The sequence below is a fragment of the Vidua macroura genome, chromosome 7 (assembly GCF_024509145.1).
Source record: "Vidua macroura isolate BioBank_ID:100142 chromosome 7, ASM2450914v1, whole genome shotgun sequence".
Classification (NCBI taxonomy): domain Eukaryota; kingdom Metazoa; phylum Chordata; class Aves; order Passeriformes; family Viduidae; genus Vidua; species Vidua macroura.
In genome coordinates this window covers 39,310,697-39,332,537 of record NC_071577.1, presented here as the reverse complement: position 1 = coordinate 39,332,537, position 21,841 = coordinate 39,310,697, and the positions used below count along the sequence as shown (strand labels likewise).

The following is a 21,841-nucleotide window of genomic DNA, read 5'->3' as shown; positions in this document are numbered from 1 at the left end:
GATTGTCACTGTTCCTGGTTGGGATTGTCACTGTTCCTGGTTGGGGTTTGTTTTATTCCTGATTTGGGGTGGGCCCTGTTCCTAGTTGGGATACGCCCTGTTTTGTTGGGATGGGCCCTGTTCTGTTGGGATTGCCCTGTTCTGTAGGGATGGGCTCTGTTCCTGGTTGGGATTTGTGGTATTCCCAATTTGGGATGGGCTCTGTTCCTGGTTAGGATTGTCACTGTTCCTGGTTGGGATTGTCACTGTTCCTAGTTGGGACGGGCCCTGTTCCTGGTTGGGATTTGTGGTATTCCTGATTTGAGGTGGGCCCTGTTCTGTTGGGATGCGCCCTGTTCCTGGTTGGGATTGTTGCTGTTCCTGGTTGGGATGGGCCCTGTTCCTGGTTGGGATGGGCCCTGTTCCTGCTGGGATTTGTGGTATTCCTGATTTGGGGTGGGCCCTGTTGTGTTGGGATTGCCCTGTTGTGTGTGTGGCTGTGAGGGTGAGCTGTTGCCCCTTTGCCATGCCATGCCTCGCTCCCTGCAGAAGGAGTACAAGAGGGCCCTGGAGCAGGAGATCCGCGGGAAGGGCCTGACCGAGCTGGCGCTGGAGACGCCGGATTTCGTGCGCGCCAGGAACGCCACCGACATCGCCAGCCAGGTCCGTGCACCCTGCCTCTCTGAGCCCCTTGCGAAGGAAAACTCAGATTTTTCTGGGGAAACCCAGCGGGAGCTGTGGTGACCGAGGCCCCTAAACGTGAGCTTTGCCCGACAGATCAAATACAAACAATTGGCAGAAATGGAGAAAGCCAACTACACCAGTGTTGTTGATACTCCAGAGATTATTCATGCCCAGCAGGTCAAGAACCTTTCCAGCCAGGTATCTTGAGTGCAGCAATTAATCCTGCTCATGTGGGAACTCCAGGAAATACTAATTAAACACCCAAATAACCACCTCTCACAACCTTCAGGAGGCACCAGGGAACAAATCTTCCCCAGAGCTCTGGAATTCTATGGCAATAATCAAATTAATTTTACTGCTGTGTCAAGTGACACAATAATTTCTGTTGCTTTGCAAAGCTAATTCTTCTTTAAGCAGATTCTTCTTAATTTTCTACTCCTCAATAACCTGCTGTCTAAAATAGAGGCATAATCTCAGTTTCTATCAGACAGAGAAGAACTCACATCTCCACAAAGATGGGCACCACTCAACAATCAGTAACTCCAGTCTGTTTCTTGCTGCTTTTGTGTTTTCTATTTTAATCCATTTGGGGTTTTCCATCAGAAAAAATACAAGGAAGATGCAGAGAAGAGCATGCCCTACTACGTGCCTGTGGCTGACACACCAGAAATGCAGAGGGTCCGAGAGAATCAGAAGAACTTTAGCATGGTAAGTCCAGAAAAAAAAAATTAAAAACCATATTTTTCTCATTTTTGAAGAAAACAGTGAGGGAATTTGTACAGCATAGAGTTAACATTTGCCATTTTTCCTTTTTCACAGCTTCAGTATCAGTCAGACCTACAGAACAGTAAAGGAAAAGTCACAGTGGTTCAGGACACCCCAGAAATCCTGAGGGTGAAGGAAAACCAGAAGAATTTCAGCTCGGTATGGTCACCTCTGTCTTCACTCCTCAGCCCCCCAGAAAAATACAGTTTAATATCTTTAATAAAATTACAATTTTTTGGTGCTTCTCCTACAGGCACAGTAGATTTAGCTGGGCTTTATAAAGTGTTTTTCCTGCTGTTTTTGTGGGGTGATTGCCCTCTTTCACAGGCACAGCTGTGACAGAGTCAAACAATCCCTCATTAAATGAATATAATTATTGTCCCTTTCCTTTGTGCTGTTCCCATGCCAGTCCCTCCCTGTCCTGCTGCCCCTCGTGCTCTGTGTGCCTGAGTTGTTGCCCAGTTCCTGTTGCCATCAAGTCTCCTGTGGCATTTTGCCTCCAGCACCATTTGCAAAGTACAAAGTGGAAAATATTTGTGCAAATCAAATAAGAGCAAATAATGATCTTCAATCCTAAAATTAGCCCAGAAATGTTTTGATTATGGAATTATGGAATGGGTGGAAGGGACCTAAAGCTCATCTTCTTCCATCCTGCCATGGGCAGGGACTCATTCCACTAGCCTAGGAATATTCTACTGAAATATATCTGATATTTTGATTTATTGTATAAATTATCTCCCACTTAAAAAGCATTAAATATAAAAAACCAGCACTTTTTTTTCCCCTAATGGTGCTCACTTTGGACACCTTCAGAGAGGCAGTGACCAGAGTGGATCCTCTGGGCTTTCAGCTGCTCCATTGTGTCCAAATTCAGTGTCTGGGAGCAAGAATGTTGTGTTTTGGATGCTTAACCTTGTTGTCTTCATTCTAAACGTTAAGATTTTGTATAAAGAAGATATTGGAACTGGAACCACAATTGAAAAGACCCCAGAGATGCAGAGAGTTAAACGAACCCAGGATAATATCAGCTCGGTACACAAGGATTGATTTTTAATACTCACTCTACTGCTGCTAATTCAACTTGAAATAATATTTTTTTTTCTCTCTCTTTTTCTTTTCTTTACATCTTGCTAACAGTGGTTTGGCAATAACCCACCCAGTCAAGGGTGACTTTCTGGAAGTTTTTTGCCCATCCTTGTTACTTTAACAGTAACCTCTCTAATGATTAACATTCTATTTCTTACTCACAACCCATTTCTAAACCACAAAAGCTCTTGCTGTCAATTTGATCTCATCCCAGATGTAGTTTGGACAGAAAAAAAAGAAATATTTAGGTGGGAAGGGATGTGCTGAAATCATCTATTCCAACCCTGTGGCTCAGCTTTAGGATGAGCCGAGTTTTGAGCATCCCACAGGATGAAGATTCCACAGCCTGTTCCAGGGTGGGACCATCTCCCAGGAAAATCTGTTTTACTCTGCTCAGACTGAATTTTCTGGTGGTGATTTTTTTGGTTTGTTATGTCCTGGCAAACTTGGATGTTACCTAAAAGGTCACAGCACTCTATTTTACCTATTAATTTTATTTCAAAGCTCCTAAACATCCTCCATGCTTTTTTTTGAATGGTGGTGTCATTTAGTGTCATGCACTAACACTGCAGCCAGTTTGTTCATGCAGAATGTGCTAAAAATGTTTAAAATGTTCTTGTGAAAGGCTTTTTTTGTTGTTAGCAAAGCAGAAATGCAATGGCACCGTCACTGCTGAAACGTTGTGTGATGATTCTCACCTTTGTTAAATAGGAGGGATTCTTACACATCCCAAATTCTCCTTTTGTTGGTAGAAAGGCCAAATAGTGTCAGGTTTAAAGGAATTTATCTGGTTTTATAAAACCCTTTCAGTGCCATTCCCAGTGACTCAACAGCTGAATTCCCTTGCCATGGATTCCTTGGGAAGGTGAGGGGAAGGTGGTGAAGTCCTTTAAACTTCCCCTCTCCACAGATGAGGATAAAGCTCTTTGTGACCCTGTGAAAGCTTTCCTGTAGATGCTTTTCCCTTCCCTAATTCCTGTTCTTTGCAGGTGAAGTACAAGGAGAGCATTGGCAAAGGGACTCCCATTCCCGACCTGCCGGAGGTGAAGCGTGTCAAGGAGACCCAGAAGCACATCAGCTCGGTAATGTCCCTGTCCCTGAATGTCCCTGTTCCTCAGTGTCCCTGTCCCTGAATGTCCCTGTCCCTGAATGTCCCTGTCCCTGAATGTCCCTGTTCCTGAATGTCCCTGGTCCTGGAATGTCCCTGTCCCTGAATGTCCCTGTTCCTGGAATGTCCCTGTTCCTGGAATGTCCCTGTTCCCTGAATGTCCCTGTTCCTGGGATGTCCCTGTTCCCTGAATGTCCCTGTTCCCAGCACATCAGCTTGGTAATGTCCCTGTCCCTCAATGTCCCTGGTCCTGAATGTCCCTGGTCCTGAATGTCCCTGTCCCTGAATGTCCCTGTCCCTGAATGTCCCTGGTCCTCAATGTCCCTGACCCTGAATGTCCCTGTCCCTGAATGTCCCTGTTCCCAGCACATCAGCTTGGTAATGTCCCTGGTCCTCAATGTCCCTGGTCCTGAATGTCCCTGGTCCTGAATGTCCCTGTCCCTCAATGTCCCTGTCCCTCAATGTCCCTGTCCCTGAATGTCCCTGTCCCTGAATGTCCCTGTCCCTGAATGTCCCTGTTCCTGGAATGTCCCTGTTCCCTGAATGTCCCTGTTCCCTGAATGTCCCTGTTCCTCAATGTCCCTGTCCCTGAATGTCCCTGGTCCTCAATGTCCCTGGTCCTCAATGTCCCTGTTCCCTGAATGTCCCTGTCCCTGAATGTCCCTGTTCCTGAATGTCCCTGTTCCTGAATGTCCCTGTCCCTGAATGTCCCTGTTCCTCAATGTCCCTGTTCCCTGAATGTCCCTGTTCCCTGAATGTCCCTGTTCCTGGAATGTCCCTGTTCCTGGAATATCCCTGTTCCTGAATGTCCCTGTTCCTGAATGTCCCTGTTCCTGGGATGTCCCTGTTCCTGGGATGTCCCTGTTCCCTGAATGTCCCTGTTCCTGGAATGTCCCTGTTCCTGGGATGTCCCTGTTCCTGGGATGTCCCTGTTCCCTGAATGTCCCTGTTCCTGGAATGTCCCTGTTCCCAGCACATCAGCTCGGTAATGTCCCTGTTCCTGGGATGTCCCTGTTCCTGGAATGTCCCTGTTCCCTGAATGTCCCTTTTCCTGAATGTCCCTGTTCCCAGCACATCAGCTTGGGAATGTCCCTATTTCTTGGGATGTCCCTGTTCCTGGGATGTCCCTGTTCCTGGGATGTCCCTATTCCTGGAATGTACCTGTTTCTGGAATGTCCCTGTTCCCAGCACAGCAGCCCAGGAATTTCCTGTTCCCTGCCCTCTCCAGGGCCTTTTCCTCTTGGGAAAGCTCCAGCTCTCCCAAATGCCCGTGGCCAGCAGCAGCAAGTTGAAATACCTGAGTCTGACAGGAATTATCCCCATCAGTCGCTGCCTGTGCTTCTTCCGTGGCCTTTTCTGAGCACAGAGCCAGGAACAGAAATGCCCCAGGTTATGTGCTGAAGTTTGACTGGGAAAAAAGGGATCAGGAAGGCAGGACTTTGAGGGAACAACCCAATTGGAGCCTTTTTGTATGACAGTTATAAGGGAAAACAAAACCTTCCCATATCCAGTCAAGTGTCAATTTCACAGCTCACTTATGGACACCTGAGCTGTTTTTCCAAATGATTCATTTTTTTCTAACATTTTCCATAGGTTGTTTTCCCTTGCTGTAATTGGTTTCTTTGTTTCAATGACACCAAGCAGTGAATTTTTTTTGTTAGCTTGTTTTGGTACAAGTTTTGTTTTGGTACAAGGATTTTCCTACTTGGGAGAAGAGCTGTGAGTCAAAATGTGACAATACACTTGTCAGGTATTCCCACATGGTTGGGGTTATTCCACAAACATCTCCTTTCATGAAAAATGCAATTTTTAAAAATCAAATAACTACAGGTTAAATTAAGCCTCATAACATGAGTGGTGGCACTCAGTTGTTTTTGTTTCCTAGAGATTTAACCCAGAGTAAAATAGTGGTGCAAACAAACAGAAATGAAAATAAATAAAGCCCACAATGAATTCTTTATACACTGAACAATTCCAGAAAAGGTCCAGCTGTTTATTAATCCCATAAAGACATGCTGACTGCCTGAAAAGTAATTCTATCACATTTCCCAAACTAAAATGAAAAGTAAAATATCCCTCGCAGGTGGGGCCAGCAGAATATTTGGATTTGTGTCCTTTAAATGAAGAACTGAAGGGAAGTCACTCTGAGCTGCTGATAAAGATCCCGAGGGGTGTGAATGGCGTTTCCATTTCCATAGTGGGGACTATTGCAAACAGTTAATTGGCAAGTGTTTAGGAATGATTGCTGCACAGCCCAAACACTGACTTTAGCTGCTAATGAACCATCACGAGAAGTGAATTTGGTCTGTCTAGCACTTAAAACTTGCCAAATCAGATCATTACTGTATGTGCATGCTGGAAGCACAGGTAAACAACACTCAGGTTCATTTACACATTGCTATATGGAATTTCATCCTATTCCAAAGCATGCACTTGTCTGCAGACAAGGATCCATGCTGGCAGTAAAACCTCAGCTGAAGTGTGCACAGCTTAAAAGTCACCATCTCATCATACCCAAGAGGAAGCTGGCTCAGAAAACATACTGAAATCAAATTTACGTGTTCAAACAATTCTTTTAGCCACTTCCCATATGGAAAATAGAGTCTTTTTTGGGCTTTATGAAGTAGAAGTGTAACCTCTTGAGGAAACAGGTCATAGGCAATAATTATACATTTCAGCTCAGATCATTTAGTAAAATCATAAGACATGAAGTAGTATTTTGTACAATCCCAGTTTGCAATGCCAGGGAGCAGCTGAGTGATGCCCCCAGGGCTGCTCTGACCCTGCTTGTGTCCCACAGGTGTTGTACAAGGAGGAGCTGGGCACGGGCACCCCCACGCCCGTGACCCCAGAAATGGAGCGGGTCAAACGCAACCAGGAGCAGATTAGCTCGGTATTTCCACCCTGCAGGACTTATAACAACGGGCTGTTGTTATAATCCTGTGCTCCTAACACCCTAACCCTGTTCTTCCTCAGGGGTTTGGTCCTGGCTGTGCCCTGGCTGGGTTTTAACTCATTGATCTTCCACTGTTTGTGCTTTCGGGGGGGGTTTACACCTTCACGCGCTTTTCTTCTAAGAACAAACCTGCCTGAAAATAATCCTGGCATTTCCTGAGCTAAGCTGGGCAGCAGAACATCCCTGTGGAGTTGTGGTGTTTCTCCCCACGTTTGTTTTCCCCTGAGCCTTTATCTCCTCTCTGCAGTGACCCATTCACAGAATAATCCCCCACAGCCTCTTCCTTAATCCTTGCCCCTGGAACGAGCGTGCGATGAATCCCAAGCGATCCTAACTCTAAACACAATCCCATAACAGTGGGATCTGGTGGGTCTGGCCTGTGCTGAGCGGGGTTTCTGTGGCACTGCTGTTGTCCCTCACAGGTGTTGTACAAGGAGGGTTTAGGGGCTGGCACTGCCACGCCGGTGACGCCGGAGATGGAGCGGGTCCGACGGAACCAGGAGCACATCAGCTCGGTACTGAGGGATCTCCACCCCTGCTCCCCTTCCAAACCCAAAGCCAGCCCCTGTAACTCCTCCACGTCACATCCTTGGGTGTGCTGGGAGCAACCCTTCTTACCAAACCCCTCAAGCCCTGGCAGGATCCCGATGTTTTCGTTTTCCCCTCGATTGAGCGCGTGCCGTTGGTCCAGATGGACGATTTGAACCTCAGGAATTCCAGCCCTGGAGCAGGGCCTTTCTTTGCTTCCCAGGAAATGTTCCTTGTGGGAATGGTGTCACATTCCCACTGCTGTCACTGCTCCTTCCAGCACCTCCTGCCAGTGGGAAAGGGACTCTCAGCCCTTCCCGAGCCACGGGGCAGGGAATGGTTTGGGTTGGAAGCAGTGAGAGGTCTGTCCCTGTCCTGTCCCTGTGCCTGTTCCTGTTCCTGTCCCTCTCCTGTCCCTATCCTGTCCCTATCCTGTGTCTGTCCTGTCCCTGTGTCCCTGTCCCTGTTCCTGTCCCCATCCTGTCCCTATCCTGTCCCTGTCCCTATCCTGTCCTTCTCCCTTTCCTATCCCTGTCCCTGTCCCTCTCCTGTCCCTGTCCCTCTCCTGTCCCTGTCCCATCCCTGTCCCTCTCCCGTCCCTGTCCCTCTCCTGTCCCTGTCCCATCCCTGTCCCTTTCCTGTCCCTGTCCCTCTCCTGTCCTATCCCTGTCCCGTGCCTGTCCCTGTTCCCTGTTCCTGTCCCTGTCCCTTTCCTGTCCCTGTCCCTGTCCTGTCCCTGTCCCTGTGTCCCTGTCCTATCCCTGTCCTGTGCCTATCCCATGCCTGTCCCTGTTCCCTGTTCCTGTCCCTGTCCCTTTCCTGTCCCTGTCCCTATCCTGTCCCTGTCCCTCTCCTGTCCTTCTCCCTGTCCCTATCCTGTCCCTGTCCCTTTCCTGTCCCTGTCCCTTTCCTGTCCCTGTCCCTATCCTGTCCTTCTCCCTGTCCCTATCCTGTCCCTGTCCCTATCCTGTCCCTGTCCCTCTCCTGTCCCTGTCCCATCCCTGTCCCTCTCCTGTCCCTGTCCCTCTCCTGTCCCTGTCCTATCCCTGTCCTGTGCCTATCCCGTGCCTGTCCCTGTTCCCTGTTCCTGTCCCTGTCCCTATCCTGTCCCTGTGTCCCTGTCCCTATCCCATCCCTGTCCCTGTCCTGTCCCTGTCCCTGTGTCCCTGTCCTATCCCTGTCCTGTGCCTATCCCATGCCTGTCCCTGTTCCCTGTTCCTGTCCCTGTCCCTTTCCTGTCCCTGTCCCTATCCTGTCCCTGTGTCCCTGTCCCTATCCCATCCCTGTCCCTGGCCCGAGGGCTTTGTCAGGAGCCCGGCTGGCATTCCCAGCTTGTGGCAGTGAAGGAGCACCAGGAACACTCAGTGGAGGTGGGAAAAGTGCTGCAGGAGTGAATTCCTGTCTGGAATTCCCCCTCCTGACACATCCACTGGGAGAAACACCGTGCCACCACTTTGTTCTGCAGTTCTGGTTGAGTTTGTGACCTTTTTGGGGTCCCTCTGCCCAAATCCCACCTGGAATTCAGTCCTGGCAGAGGTCCCTGGGACAGGGACAGGCACCTCAGCCTGGCTGCAATCCTGGCAGAACCTCTGGAGTAGGGAAAAGCCTTTGCCAGGGAATTTCCAGGTGCCTGGGGACATTCCAGCAGCTCAGGCCCTGGCTGAGGTGACAGCATCATCACCTTGTGGTGATTATTTTCCTTGAGGTTTTTTTGCTGAGCTTTGACCAAAGCAAAACTCTTTTTTTCCACACTTTGCAGTTTCACAATATTATTTCTCTTCTCTCTCTCTCCTCCCTGACCTCCCTGCCCTCCTCTTTGCTTTCCTTCCATTATTTTATTTTCATTTTTATTTTATTTTATTTTATTTTATTTTATTTTATTTTATCTTATTTTATTTTTATTTTATTTTATTTTATTTTTATATTTTATTTTATTTTATTTTTATTTTATTCCCACACTCCTGCTGCCCACAGGTGTTGTACAAGGAGGGGCTGGGGGTTGGCACCCCAGTTCCTGTCACTCCTGAGATGGAGAGGGTCAAACGCAACCAGGAGAATTTTAGCTCGGTATCTTTTTATCATTACAGGAAAAAACTCAGTTTTCTGTAGCTATTTAACACCTGCAAACTTTAAATCCCCTCAAGTTAACTCATAAAAAAATCCCCATTCTGCTCTCACATTTTGGCACCATATTTTATGTACGTGTTTTTAAAAATATTTTTCTTACAATTTAACACTGGTTGTTTCATGTGCATTAATTTTTTTCCTGAAGTTTAAGCTATTTTGCATTTTTAAACCTATTTTTTAAAACAATTTGCTGAATTCCCTTCCAGTAATACTTTGTTCCTCTGCTGGAGCCTATCCAAGTAGTTGGATTTGTAATCCCAGCTGAATTTATCACAATTAATAACTGATTTATGCTCCCTAATTTTTCCTGCTTTCTAGTACATTTAGCGGGCATAAAATTCCATTAATTCCCTCCATCAAATGCAGATTTTTTTTTTCTTGCTTTTGCCTCTTTTTGACTGCCCTGTTGCCCCACAGGTGTTGTACAAGGAGGAGCTGGGGACAGGAACCCCCACCCCTGTCACCCCTGAGATTGAGAGGGTCAAACGCAATCAAGAAAACTTTAGCTCGGTATTTTTGAATTCCAAATGCCCAAAAAAAAAATCCCCTTTAATCGATTTTAAAATAATCTTAACCCCAGAATAACTGATTGGCACAGGAACATCCCATTCCTTGTCTTCTGCCATTTTTTCCTCTGTAATCCCTGATTTATTTTGATTACACCCATCACTAATGAGTTTAGATTCCTTCTTCCCATCTTTTTCCTGCCATATTTTTATGCTCTGCTTTTCCTTTTATTAATCCCTTCGATCCTCGATTATTTTTGATTTCCCCTGGTTTTCCCATGTATGAAATCCAAACTGTTCCCTGCGTGACCCAAATCCGTGGCTGAGATCCCTGAGCCTGCTGGGATGGGTGTGGGATGGGAAATCAGCTGGGATTGGAGCCAGGATTCCTCCTGCCTTGGCTTTGGTGCCTTTTCCTTTGGTTTGGTTCCTTTTCCTTTGCTTTGGTTCCTTTTCCTTTGGCTTTGGTGTCTTTTCCTTTGGTTTGGTGCCTTTTCCTTTGGATTTGGTTCCTTTTCCTTTGGTTTGGTTCCTTTTCCTTTGGTTTGGTGTCTTTTCCTTTGGTTTGGTGCCTTTTCCTTTGGATTTGGTTCCTTTTCCTTTGGTTTGGTGCCTTTTCCTTTGGATTTGGTTCCTTTTCCTTTGGATTTGGTTCCTTTTCCTTTGGTTTGGTGCCTTTTCCTTTGGCTTGGTTCCTTTTCCTTTGATTTGGTGCCTTTTCCTTTGGCTTTGGTGCCTTTTCCTTTGGTTTGGTTCCTTTTCCTTTGCATTTGGTTCCTTTTCCTTTGGTTTGGTGCCTTTTCCTTTGGCTTTGGTGCCTTTTCCTTTGCATTCGGTGCCTTTTCCTTTGGCTTTGTTGCCTTTTCCTTTCACAAATGTGGTAGGGATGCACTGGAAGTGTTCTGGGGGTGTTGGAATGTGTGGAAAGGTGAGGGAAGTGCCACTAAAACCAGGAGTGCACTGGAAATTATGTGTATGTAATACATAATAGATAAAATATATAGATAAAATATAAAATTATCCATTAATTGATTAATAGGCATTTTATATATTATATATAATGATTTATAATATATAATATAGAATATCATTTAAATATAAATATATCTTTTTTCCCCAGTATCCCACCAAAATCCACCCTCCTTCAGCCTCAGTCATATCAGATTTTAGACGAGTTTTTTATCCCCAGGGATTTTTCCCCCCAGGACGTGTCAGCAGCCCCTCTCTGATGCTCTGGGTGCTTTTGGTGCTACTTTCATTCTGTTTTTTGCCCTGTTGCCCCACAGGTGTTGTACAAGGAGGAGCTGGGGACAGGAACCCCCACCCCTGTCACCCCCGAGATTGAGAGGGTCAAACGCAATCAAGAAAACTTTAGCTCGGTATCTTTGAATTCCAAATGCCCCCCAAAAAAATCCCCTTTAATCGATTTTAAAATACTTTTTAACCAACAAAACAATATTCTTGTTTCCTTTTAAATGACTTACCCAAAAAATAATATCCTGGTCCCTCTCAGAATTTTTTTTTCCTTCATAATTATTACTTACATTGTTCTTATTCCCTTGATTTTTAATTACATCATTTTAGTAATTGAATCCCACCTTTTGGAGTGTGATTGCCGTTTTTTTTTAACTCTTAAAAACCCACCTTCTTTTCCTTAATTAGTCCCAAAAATCCTTTTTTTACCTCTTAAAATCCCACCCTGTTGTCCTTGCTCGGTCCCAGGAGTTTTTTTTTTAACTCTTGAAATCCCACCCTCTTTATTTTATTTAGTCCCAACAATCCTTTTTTTTTTTTTTCCAAACCTGTAAAATCCACACAATTTTCCTTATGTAATCCCTCCAATTCTATATGAATTCTTGAAACCCCTGTTTCCTTATTTATCTCCAACAATCATTTTTAGTACTCTTAAAAACCCACTCTATTTCCTTTATTTAGTCCCAACAAGCCTTTTTTTTTTGTTTTAATGCTTAAAATCCACCCTTTTTTCCTTATTTAGTCCCAGCAATTCTATTTAAATTCTTAAAATTCCCGCCAGTTTTCCTTACTTAGTCTCAAGAATCTTTTTTTTTTAACTCTTAAAATCCACCCTGTTTCCTTTATTTAGTCCCCACAGTTCTTTTTTTTAGCTCTTAAAAACCCACCCTGCTTTCCCAATTTAATCCCCACAATTCTTTTTCATAACTCTTAAAACCCCGCCCCCTTTCCTTATTTAGCCCCAACAATTTATATTTTTTTTAACTCTTTTTTTATATTTTATATTTTTTTCTAATTTTTTTAACCCTCTTTTCCTTATTTAATCAGTTTTGTTCTGTGGAGTGAATCTTCCTGATTTTCCTTTGAGAACTAAACCGTGCTTGGGTGGGATGCGCTGGGCTGGGGGAGGTACCAGACCCGCTTGATTTGTGAATTTTTTTTTGGTGCTTTCACGGCTTTTTCTGCCCGCTCTTGTGTCCAGGCGTGAGCAGCGCTGCTGTCTGGGGCAGGATTCCATCTTTTCTCCCTTCCATCCTCATTTTCTGTCCCGCCTTGCCCTGACCCCGCTGTTCTCCCGCAGGTTCTGTACCGGGAGGAGCTGGGCACGGGCACCCCGATCCCGGTCACCCCCGAGCTGGAGCGGGTCAGGCGCAACCAGGAGCACCTCAGCTCGGTATCGTGGGGACCAGGAGCTTTCCCTTGAGCTGCACTCCTTAATCTTCCTTAAAAATCCACAGTTCCTCTGCTCCTTCCGCGTAATCGACTCACAAACACGTCCTCATAAACACCACAAACATGTCCGCATAAACAATCCTCATAAACAAACACAGCCCCCCAAACACCACAAACACATCCTCATAAATAATCCTCACAAACACCACAAACATCCTCATAAACAATACTCATAAACACACACAGCCCCACAAACACCACAAACACATCCTCATAAACAATCCTCATAAACACACACAGCCCCACAAACACCACAAACACATCCTCATAAATAATCCTCACAAACACCACAAACATCCTCACAAACACAGCCCCACAAACACCACAAACACAGCCCCACAAACACATCCTCATAAACAATCCTCACAACCTTCATAAACACCACAAACACATCCCATAAACACAGCCCCACAAACATCTCAAACACAGCCCCACAAACACCACAAATGCATCCTCACAAACACCACAAACACAGCCCCACAAACACCACAAACACTTCCTCACAAACACCACAAACACAGCCCCACAAACACATCCTCATAAATAATCCTCACATACACCACAAACACGTCCTCATAAACATCCTCACAAACACATCCCCACAAACACCACAAACACATCCCACAAACACGTCCCCACAAACACCACAAACGCAGCCCCACAAACACCACAAACACGTCCCCACAAACACCACAAACACAGCCCCACAAACACCACAAACACAGCCCCACAAACACCACAAACACATCCCACAAACACACCCTCATAAACACCACAAACACTTCCCACAAACACCACAAACACATCCCACAAACACCACAAACACAGCCCCACAAACACCACAAACACATCCCACAAACACCACAAACACAGCCTCACAAACACCACAAACACAGCCCCACAAACACATCCTCATAAATAATCCTCACATACACCACAAACACGTCCTCATAAACATCCTCACAAACACATCCCCACAAACACCACAAACACGTCCCCACAAACACCACAAACACAGCCCCACAAACACCACAAACACATCCCACAAACACCACAAACACAGCCCCACAAACATCTCAAACACAGCTCCACAAACACCACAAATGCATCCTCACAAACACCACAAACACAGCCCCACAAACACATCCTCATAAATAATCCTCACATACACCACAAACACGTCCTCATAAACATCCTCACAAACACATCCCCACAAACACCACAAACACATCCCACAAACACGTCCCCACAAACACCACAAACACAGCCCCACAAACACCACAAACACAGCCCCACAAACACACCCTCATAAACACCACAAACACATCCCACAAACGCCACAAACACATCCCACAAACGCCACAAACACAACCCCACAAACGCCACAAACACATCCCACAAACACCACAAACACATCCCACAAACACCACAAACACATCCCACAAACACCACAAACACATCCCACAAACACACCCTCATAAACACCACAAACACAACCCCACAAACGCCACAAACACAACCCCACAAATGCCACAAACACAACCCCACAAACGCCACAAACACATCCCACAAACACCACAAACACAGCCCCACAAACGCCACAAACACCACAAACACATCCCACAAATGCCACAAACACCACAAACACATCCCACAAACGCCACAAACACACCCTCATAATCAATCCTGTCTTCCTCACTGTGTTACTGACCTCCCACTTCTTCACTGATGGAATTATTTACAAATATTTGCGTTGCTCGGAGTTATTTACAAATATTTACATTATTCTTAACGTTTTTTAACCGTTTTGTTCCCTGTTCCAGCTTCCCTTTATATGTGTGGTTTTTTTTTAATATCTAAAATTCTTTGTTTTAACCATAGACGAGGGAGGGTGTGACTTCTCAGGAGGCTGCAGTGGGGGGGTTCAAAAGCTCCTGTTCCGCAGGAAAATGTGGATTTAATGAGTGCTGACGGCTTTGGATGGTTTCTTGTTGTGCAGGTGTTGTACAAAGAGAGCGTGGGGACAGGGACCCCCACTCCTGTCACCCCCGAGATGGAGAGGGTCAAACGCAACCAGGAGATTTGCAGCTCGGTACTTTGCCAAGAGCAGAACTCCCCTTTAACTCTTTAAACCCAGATTTGAAACCTTTTAACTCTTTCCGAGCCCTTTTTAACCGTTTGGAGCAGGATTTGTCCCAAAATAACGCAGGACTCACTCCTTACTCGTGGCTTTCTCAGGTTAACTCGGGTCAGTTGATCTTGGTTTTAAGAGTGATTTTAATGTCTTGTTCTGATGCTGAACTCGCTCAAACTCCTTTTCTCTGCAGCGCTGCCATGTCTTTTAAAGCACTTAATTGGGTTTTCTTGCGGGGGTTTTGTGCTCTTTGGCGCAGTACTTACCCCATTTAGCAGCAGCAGCTCAAGCCAGGCTGCCAGACCCCTCCTCTACTAAAACAGCGCCCAGGACCCGCTTTAAACCCAGCCGCGGGAGGAAATCCCAGGGCAGAGGAGGGCGTGGGGAGAGCTGGTCCTGACTGTGCCTTTCTCTGCCTCCTCTCTCTCGCCCCACAGGTGTTGTACAAGGAAAACATAGGGAAAGCCACCCCCACCCCCGTCACCCCCGAGATGGAGAGGGTCAAACGCAACCAGGAGATCATTAGCTCGGTACTTCCAGCTGGAAAAGTTCCTAAAATCCAGAGTGGAGTGTTTAACCCGGCAACCTGTGCTTATTAACCCCTCAAGTGCCTCTGCCCCGAGCTCACACACAGACTGCGCCGGCTGCTCTTTAACGCTGCCCCAGGCAGGGTTGTACTAGGGGGAAAAAAAAAAAAAATCCCTTTTTGGGGTGGGTGGTGGTGTCCTGATTGAATTTTTTTTAAGCCTTTCTTACTCCCCCTGTGTTCTACTGCCGATGATTCCAGCCAGGGTGCATTCCTGCATCCCGGATTAATTAATGGCAAAGCTCCAACTCCTCCTGTGCCCCAGCCCTAACTCGGTGTGACGGCTCCAAAGCTTTTTGTCTGTTCTTTTTGGTTTTGTTTTTTGGACTTTTTGGTGGGGTTTTTTGGTTTTTTTTTTTTTTTTTTTTTTTTTTGGGGGGGGTATTTTTGGGTGGTTTTTTGGCTTTTTCTTGTTTTTTTTTGGGGGTGGGTTTTTTTGTTTGTGGTTTTTTTGTTGTTTGTTTGTTTTTGGTTGGTTTTTTTGCTTGTTTTTTTTTTTTTTTGTTTGTGGTTTTTTTGGTTGTTTTGTTTTGTTTTTTTTGTTTTGGTTTTTTTGGTGTTTTTTGTATTTTGTTTTTTTTGTTTTACTTTTTCTTTTCAATGACATTTGGGCACTCCCTTGTATCCTGTAGGTTTTGTACAAGGAAAATGTGGGGAAGGTGACCCCGACCCCCATCACCCCCGAGATGGAGAGAGTCAAACGCAATCAAGATATCATTAGCTCGGTACCTTCCCAGGAATTTCTCGTTTCCTTTGTGCTTCAGCCTAATCAAGTAACAGCCTAACTCCCACTCAGAGCTGGTTTTAATTTAAAAGGAGATGTGTTTCTTTTCTTCTGCACATTAATTGCTCATTCTAAACCCAGGTTACTTCTGTGTTAACGGCGTGATCCAGAATTTTAGGCCTTTTTTACAACTTGGTTTGTCAATTTGTGGGTTCTATCCAGATCATCTCAAGAGTTCAGATCCCTTGGTGGGGATCAGGGAATGTTGGGTTGGAAGGGACGTCGAGCTCATTTCATTCCCTTACCTCCTTCCCTTACTAGCCCAGCTTTTCCAGGGATATTCAGGCTTCTCTCTGTGTTCAGTGTTTCACCTTTCATTGGCTTTTCAGGTGGATTTGACTTCAGGGAAAAACACCCATCCCTGACATCATTACTGAGGCAGCAACAAAACTTCCACTTCCCTCCTAAAAAGTTCAGGAATCGCTTCAAATACAGATTTTTAGAAAGCAGATAAAGCATTTCTTAAACAGCTTTTTAGAGCCAGAGGCACTTCCTGAGCCTCTGGGGGCCACCTGGATAGATCCCAGTTTCCCAAATCCCAGTTTTCCCCTCCCTATCCTGTTTGTTCCTGCGGTAACAAAGTACGAGTTCGTGTTCGGGTGCCTCGGGGCTGTGTAAGAGCCCGGCTCGCTCTCGTGTGTCCCGCAGGTGTTGTACAAAGAGAACGTGGGGCAGGCGACCCCCACGCCCGTCACTCCCGAGATGGAGCGAGTCAAACGCAACCAGGAGCAGATTAGCTCGGTATTGCCCCGGGAAATCCCTTCCCAAAGCTCCCGCTTAACCAGAGGATGGCACAGAGCTCTTCTGAATAACCTCGCGCTGCCTGGTCTTATTTAACACTCTTAAATTTTTTTTCATTCAAAAGTCACCTCTTAAGCACTGTAATTCGAAAGGATCTTTTTGTCCTTTAACTTGTTAATACAATTTTTCCTGATTTTTCTCACCCCCCTTTCCTAATTTTAAAGGATTTGGTCATTTAACTTGTTAATACGATTTTTCCTGACTTTTTGTTTCCCCCTTTCCTAATTTTAAAGGATTTTTTTTGTCCTTTAACTTGTTAATACGATTTTCCCTGATTTTCCTCACCCCACTTTCCTAATTTGAAAGGATTTTGTCATTTAACTTGTTAATACGATTTTTCCTGACTTTTTTTCCCCCCTTTCCTAATTTTAAAGGATTTTGTCGTTTAACTTATTAATAGGATTTTTCCTGACTATTTTTTTTTCCCTTTCCTAATTTTAAAGGATTTTTTTTGTCCTTTAACTTGTTAATACGAGTTTTCCTGATTTTCCTCACCGCCCTTTCCTAATTTTAAAGGATTTGGTCATTTAACTTGTTAATACGATTTTTCCTGACTTTTTTTCCCCCCTTTCCTAATTTTAAAGGATTTTGTCATTTAACTTGTTAGTAAGATTTTTCCTGACTTTTTTTTTCCCTTTCCTAATTTTAAAGGATTTTTTTTGTCGTTTAACTTGTTAATACGATTTTCCCTGATTTTCCTCACCCCACTTTCCTAATTTTAAAGGATTTGGTCATTTAACTTGTTTATATGATTTTTCCTGACTTTTTTTCCCCCCTTTCCTAATTTTAAAGGATTTGGTCATTTAACTTGTTAATATGATTTTTCCTGACTTTTTTTCCCCCCTTTCCTAATTTTAAAGGATTTGGTCATTTAACTTGTTAATACGATTTTTCCTGACTTTTTTTCCCCCTTTCCTAATTTTAAAGGATTTTGTCATTTAACTTGTTAATACAATTTTTCCTGACTTTTTTCCCCCCTTTCCTAATTTTAAAGGATTTTGTCATTTAACTTGTTAATACGATTTTTCCTGACTTTTTTCCCCCCTTTCCTAATTTTAAAGGATTTTGTCGTTTAACTTCTTAATACGATTTTTCCTTAATTTTTTTAATTTTTTTTTTCCCCCCTCCCTTTCCTAACGGCCGGTGTTGAGTGCAAACCCAGTAACATCCCAGTTGTGGAGTTCTGCCCTGTGACTGGGTTCCTTTGTGGTCTGTAGGTTGCATACAGGGAAGGTTTAGGGAAGGCCACTCCCAGCCCGGTCACTCCGGAGATGGAGAGAGTCAAGAGGAACCAAGAACAAATCAGCTCGGTACTGAAAGCACAGCTTTGTGTCAAAAATAACCACCCTCAGCCAAGCTCCACCTAATTCAGCCTTATTTTCCTTTTTTTTTTTGCCTATTTTCCCTTTGATTTTTTAATTTTTTTTAAATTTTTTTTACCTTTTGCCAATAACGGTTCAGCTGCTTTGTTTCCCGAGATCTTTTCCACTCTGCAGGGCTGGGTTTGCTTGAAACGTTAACCCCACTCCCAGGAAAAGCTGGAATTCTTCCAGCCCGAGCTGTGTTTGTGCCCTGCAGGTGCTGTACAAGGAGCACATGGCCAAGGGAACTCCGACCCCGCTGACCCCGGAGATGGAGAGAGCCAAACGCAACCAGGAGAACATCAGCTCGGTGGGTGAAACGCAGGAAAAGAACATTTCATCCCTGGAATCCTCACTCAGGCAGGGGAGGTTTGGAAGGACGTGGAATCCTTTAAAACTTTCTGGTGCAATCGAGTCTTTCTGTGATGAGTTGGGGGGGGGTTTAAAGAGTTAAATTTCAAATTACTGCCGTAATACTCTGTGACGTATAAAATCACGGTTCTTCACTAAGAGTCACTTATAAAAAATTGTATAAAAATCTGGGACTGGCCCTTCTTTGGCAGCCTGGTGCCCCAGAGGTAACTCCTGTGCTCCTCCTCCCCTGGCAGGTTCTTTACTCTGACAGTTTCCGCAAGCAAGTCCAAGGAAAAGCCGCCTACGTCCTGGACACCCCGGAGATGCGGCGCGTGCGGGAGACCCAGAAACACATCTCCACTGTAAGAGCACTTCCAGAGGTGTCCTTCCCCTGGGAAGGGAGTTCAGTATAAAAATCCCCCTGCCTGGCAGCAAGGACGACGTGTCCTACCAGGCTTGGGAACCCAAGGCTTTAATGCTAAAGCAAGTCTGGGATTGGGATTGGGAAGGCCAAAGTGCAGGAGCTGGAAATGCCCCTGGGGGGAAGCAGGAATCCAAATCCTTTGGAATTGCAGGTGAAGTACCACGAGGACTTTGAGAAGAGCAAAGGGAGCTTCACGCCCGTGGTGACCGACCCCATCACGGAGCGCGTGAAGAAGAACATGCAGGACTTCAGTGACATCAGCTACAGGGGCATCCAGAGGAGGGTGGTGGAGATGGAGCGGAAACGCGTGGACCAGGACCAGGAGAACCTCACAGGTCAGGAGACCTGGGCACATCTGCTACAGGAGGGGTTTAATTTAAGCTCAGCCACATCCATTCCAATTCATCATCACCTGGAGATGTTCTCACCCAAGTCCTTTTTTGGAAATACTCTCTGCCAGCAGCTGTAAATGACCTGTCACCTGCTGTCCCCACCTTGATAATGTCACACTGCATTTATGGTTCTGCTATTTTGAACTCCATCTCTATTGCAGAAACACCGTGCTGTAGATGGATTGTAAAAAAGCCAAATTTGTGCTATAGGATTGAGAAGCACTGATTTATAAAATAAGGGTGATTTTTCAAAGAATTCCTGACTGGTTTGGGGTGGAGGGACATTAAAGCTCATCCAATCCCACCCTGCCATGAGCAGGATTCCTCCCACTATCCCAGGCTGCTCCAAGCCCCATCCAACCTGGCCTTGGGCACTGCCAGGGCCGGGCAGGGCACACCTCCTGTCCTGCTGTCCTGCCAGCCTGTGCTGCTCGGCCTCTCCTCAGGAAATGTCCTTTTTCCTGCAGGGCTCCGGGTGTGGAGAACCAACCCCGGCTCCGTCTTCGACTACGACCCCGCCGAGGACAACATCCAGTCCCGGAGCCTGCACATGATCTCAGGTGTGTCCCACGGGCTCCAAGGGAAAAATGGGATTTGAACACCTGTGAGGATGGGGTCTGGGTGCAAACAGAGCTGAGAGACCCCAAGGGACACAGGGGACTGAGGAGAAATTGGCTGCAGCTGCTCCTCACCAGTGTAACTTACGTTCAAAAAATTCATTATAAATTTTCCTATCATAAAACGATCCAGCAGAGGCAGGAGGAGGATTGTTTATATGATCCACAGCTGACATGATACAGCCTGTGCTTCCTTTTGGAATTACTGAACAGGCTGTTCTCAGTGACCTTTTTTTAAACTCCTGTCTGAGAGCAAAAATACCTGAAAATTGTGGGGATGGCCCAGTGCTGTGTCAGGAAGAAAATCACAGGATAATTAATAATAATTAAATAAAAATATAAAATTAAATAAAAAAATAAAAATTTTGCAAGCAACGAGGGCTAAGGGGAAAGAGGCTGGAGAAAGGATAAAACACCGTGAATATTGAAGAGCAGGACTTCAGCATGGAATACTTAAAAAAGCACTGGGAAATCCCACTAGGGCACTATAAAACTACACTGGGATCGTGGAAAAATTGAGCGTAGCAGGGCTGGGTTCTACGAGGTCTCAGCTCTGGGGTTGGTGACTCTGAGAACCCCATTGCTGGTGACTCTGAGCCTCAGGGCTGGTGACACTGAGAGCCCCAGGGCTGGTGACACTGAGCCTCAGGGCTGGTGGCTCTGAGTCCCAGCATTGGTGGCTCTGAGAGCCCCAGGGATGGTAGCTCTGGGAGCCCCGGGGTTGGTGACTCTGAACCTCAGGGCTGGTGACACTGAGAGCCCCAGGGATGGTTGCTCTGAAAGCCCCGGGGTTGGTGACACTGAGAGCCCCGGGGTTGGTTGCTCTGAGCCTCAGGGCTGGTGGCTCTGAGCCTCAGGGTTGGTGGCACCGAGAGTCCCAGTGTTGGTGGCTCTGAGAACCCCAGGGTTGGTGGCTCTGAAAGCCCCAGGGTTGATGACTCTGAGCCCCAGGGTTGGTGACACTGAGAACCCCAGGGTTGGTGACACTGAGAGCGCAAGGGTTGGTGGCTCTGAGCCCCAGGGTTGGTGGCACTGAGAGTCCCAGTGTTGGTGGCTCTGAGAGCCCCAGGGCTGGTGGCTCTGAGCCCCAGGGTTGGTGACTCTGAGAGCCCCAGTGTTGGTGACACTGAGAGTCCCAGTGTTGGTGACTCTGAGAGCCCCGGGGTTGGTGGCTCTGAGCCCCAGGGCTGGTGACACTGAGAGCCCCAGGGTTGGTGGCTCTGAGCCCCACGGTTGGTGGCTCTGAGAGCCCCGGGGTTGGTGACTGTCCCTGCTGTCCCCCCAGTCCAGGCGCAGCGCCGCAGCCGGGAGCACTCGCGCTCCGCCAGCGCCCTGAGCATCAGCGGCGCGGCCGAGGAGAAATCCGAGCCCTCGGACGGCACCGACCAGCGCCTGTCCTACTACAGCAACGGGGGCTTCTTCACCACCACGGCCACAGGTACGGCCACACCCGGGACATGCCGGCTCCCCAGCTGCTCAGGGGAGTGTGGGCAGCAATCCCCACAGCCAGGAAAAAACGCATCTCCAAAATCTTGTGTTGCGCACGAGCGACAGCTGTAAATGTGCATTTGAAACTGACCTTAACCCACCCCCGTGGCCCATCCCTGATCTTTATCCCAGCCAGCTCCATCACAATCCCATAATAACCCCACACAATCTTTATCCCAGCCAGCTCCATCACAATCCCATAATAACCCCACACAATCTTTATCCCAACCAGCTCCATCACAATCCCATAATAACCCCACACAATGATCTTTATCCCGACCAGCTCCATCACAATCCCATAATAACCCCACACAATGATCTTTATCCCGACCAGCTCCATCACAATCCCATAATAACCCCACACAATGATCTTTATCCCAACCAGCTCCATCACAATCCCATAATAACCGCACACAATGATCTTTTCTTTATCCCGACCAGCTCTATCACAATCC

The 21,841-nt window shown here is 46.2% G+C and overlaps 1 protein-coding gene across 1 annotated transcript in view; it reads left to right on the top strand.

Annotated features, from left to right (window-relative positions):
* NEB (nebulin) overlaps positions 1-21,841 on the top strand; it is a 103,881-nt gene that overhangs the window by 78,764 nt on the left and 3,276 nt on the right. Inside the window, exons 121-136 of the mRNA XM_053982419.1 lie at positions 529-642; positions 757-861; positions 1,267-1,371; positions 1,483-1,587; positions 2,368-2,460; positions 3,504-3,596; positions 9,651-9,743; positions 11,026-11,118; positions 15,017-15,109; positions 15,798-15,890; positions 16,598-16,690; positions 18,329-18,421; positions 18,720-18,827; positions 19,041-19,224; positions 19,749-19,841; positions 21,184-21,336. Coding sequence (XP_053838394.1) covers positions 529-642; positions 757-861; positions 1,267-1,371; positions 1,483-1,587; positions 2,368-2,460; positions 3,504-3,596; positions 9,651-9,743; positions 11,026-11,118; positions 15,017-15,109; positions 15,798-15,890; positions 16,598-16,690; positions 18,329-18,421; positions 18,720-18,827; positions 19,041-19,224; positions 19,749-19,841; positions 21,184-21,336 — 1,711 coding nt within the window. The remainder of the gene's footprint in view (positions 1-528; positions 643-756; positions 862-1,266; positions 1,372-1,482; positions 1,588-2,367; positions 2,461-3,503; positions 3,597-9,650; positions 9,744-11,025; positions 11,119-15,016; positions 15,110-15,797; positions 15,891-16,597; positions 16,691-18,328; positions 18,422-18,719; positions 18,828-19,040; positions 19,225-19,748; positions 19,842-21,183; positions 21,337-21,841) is intronic.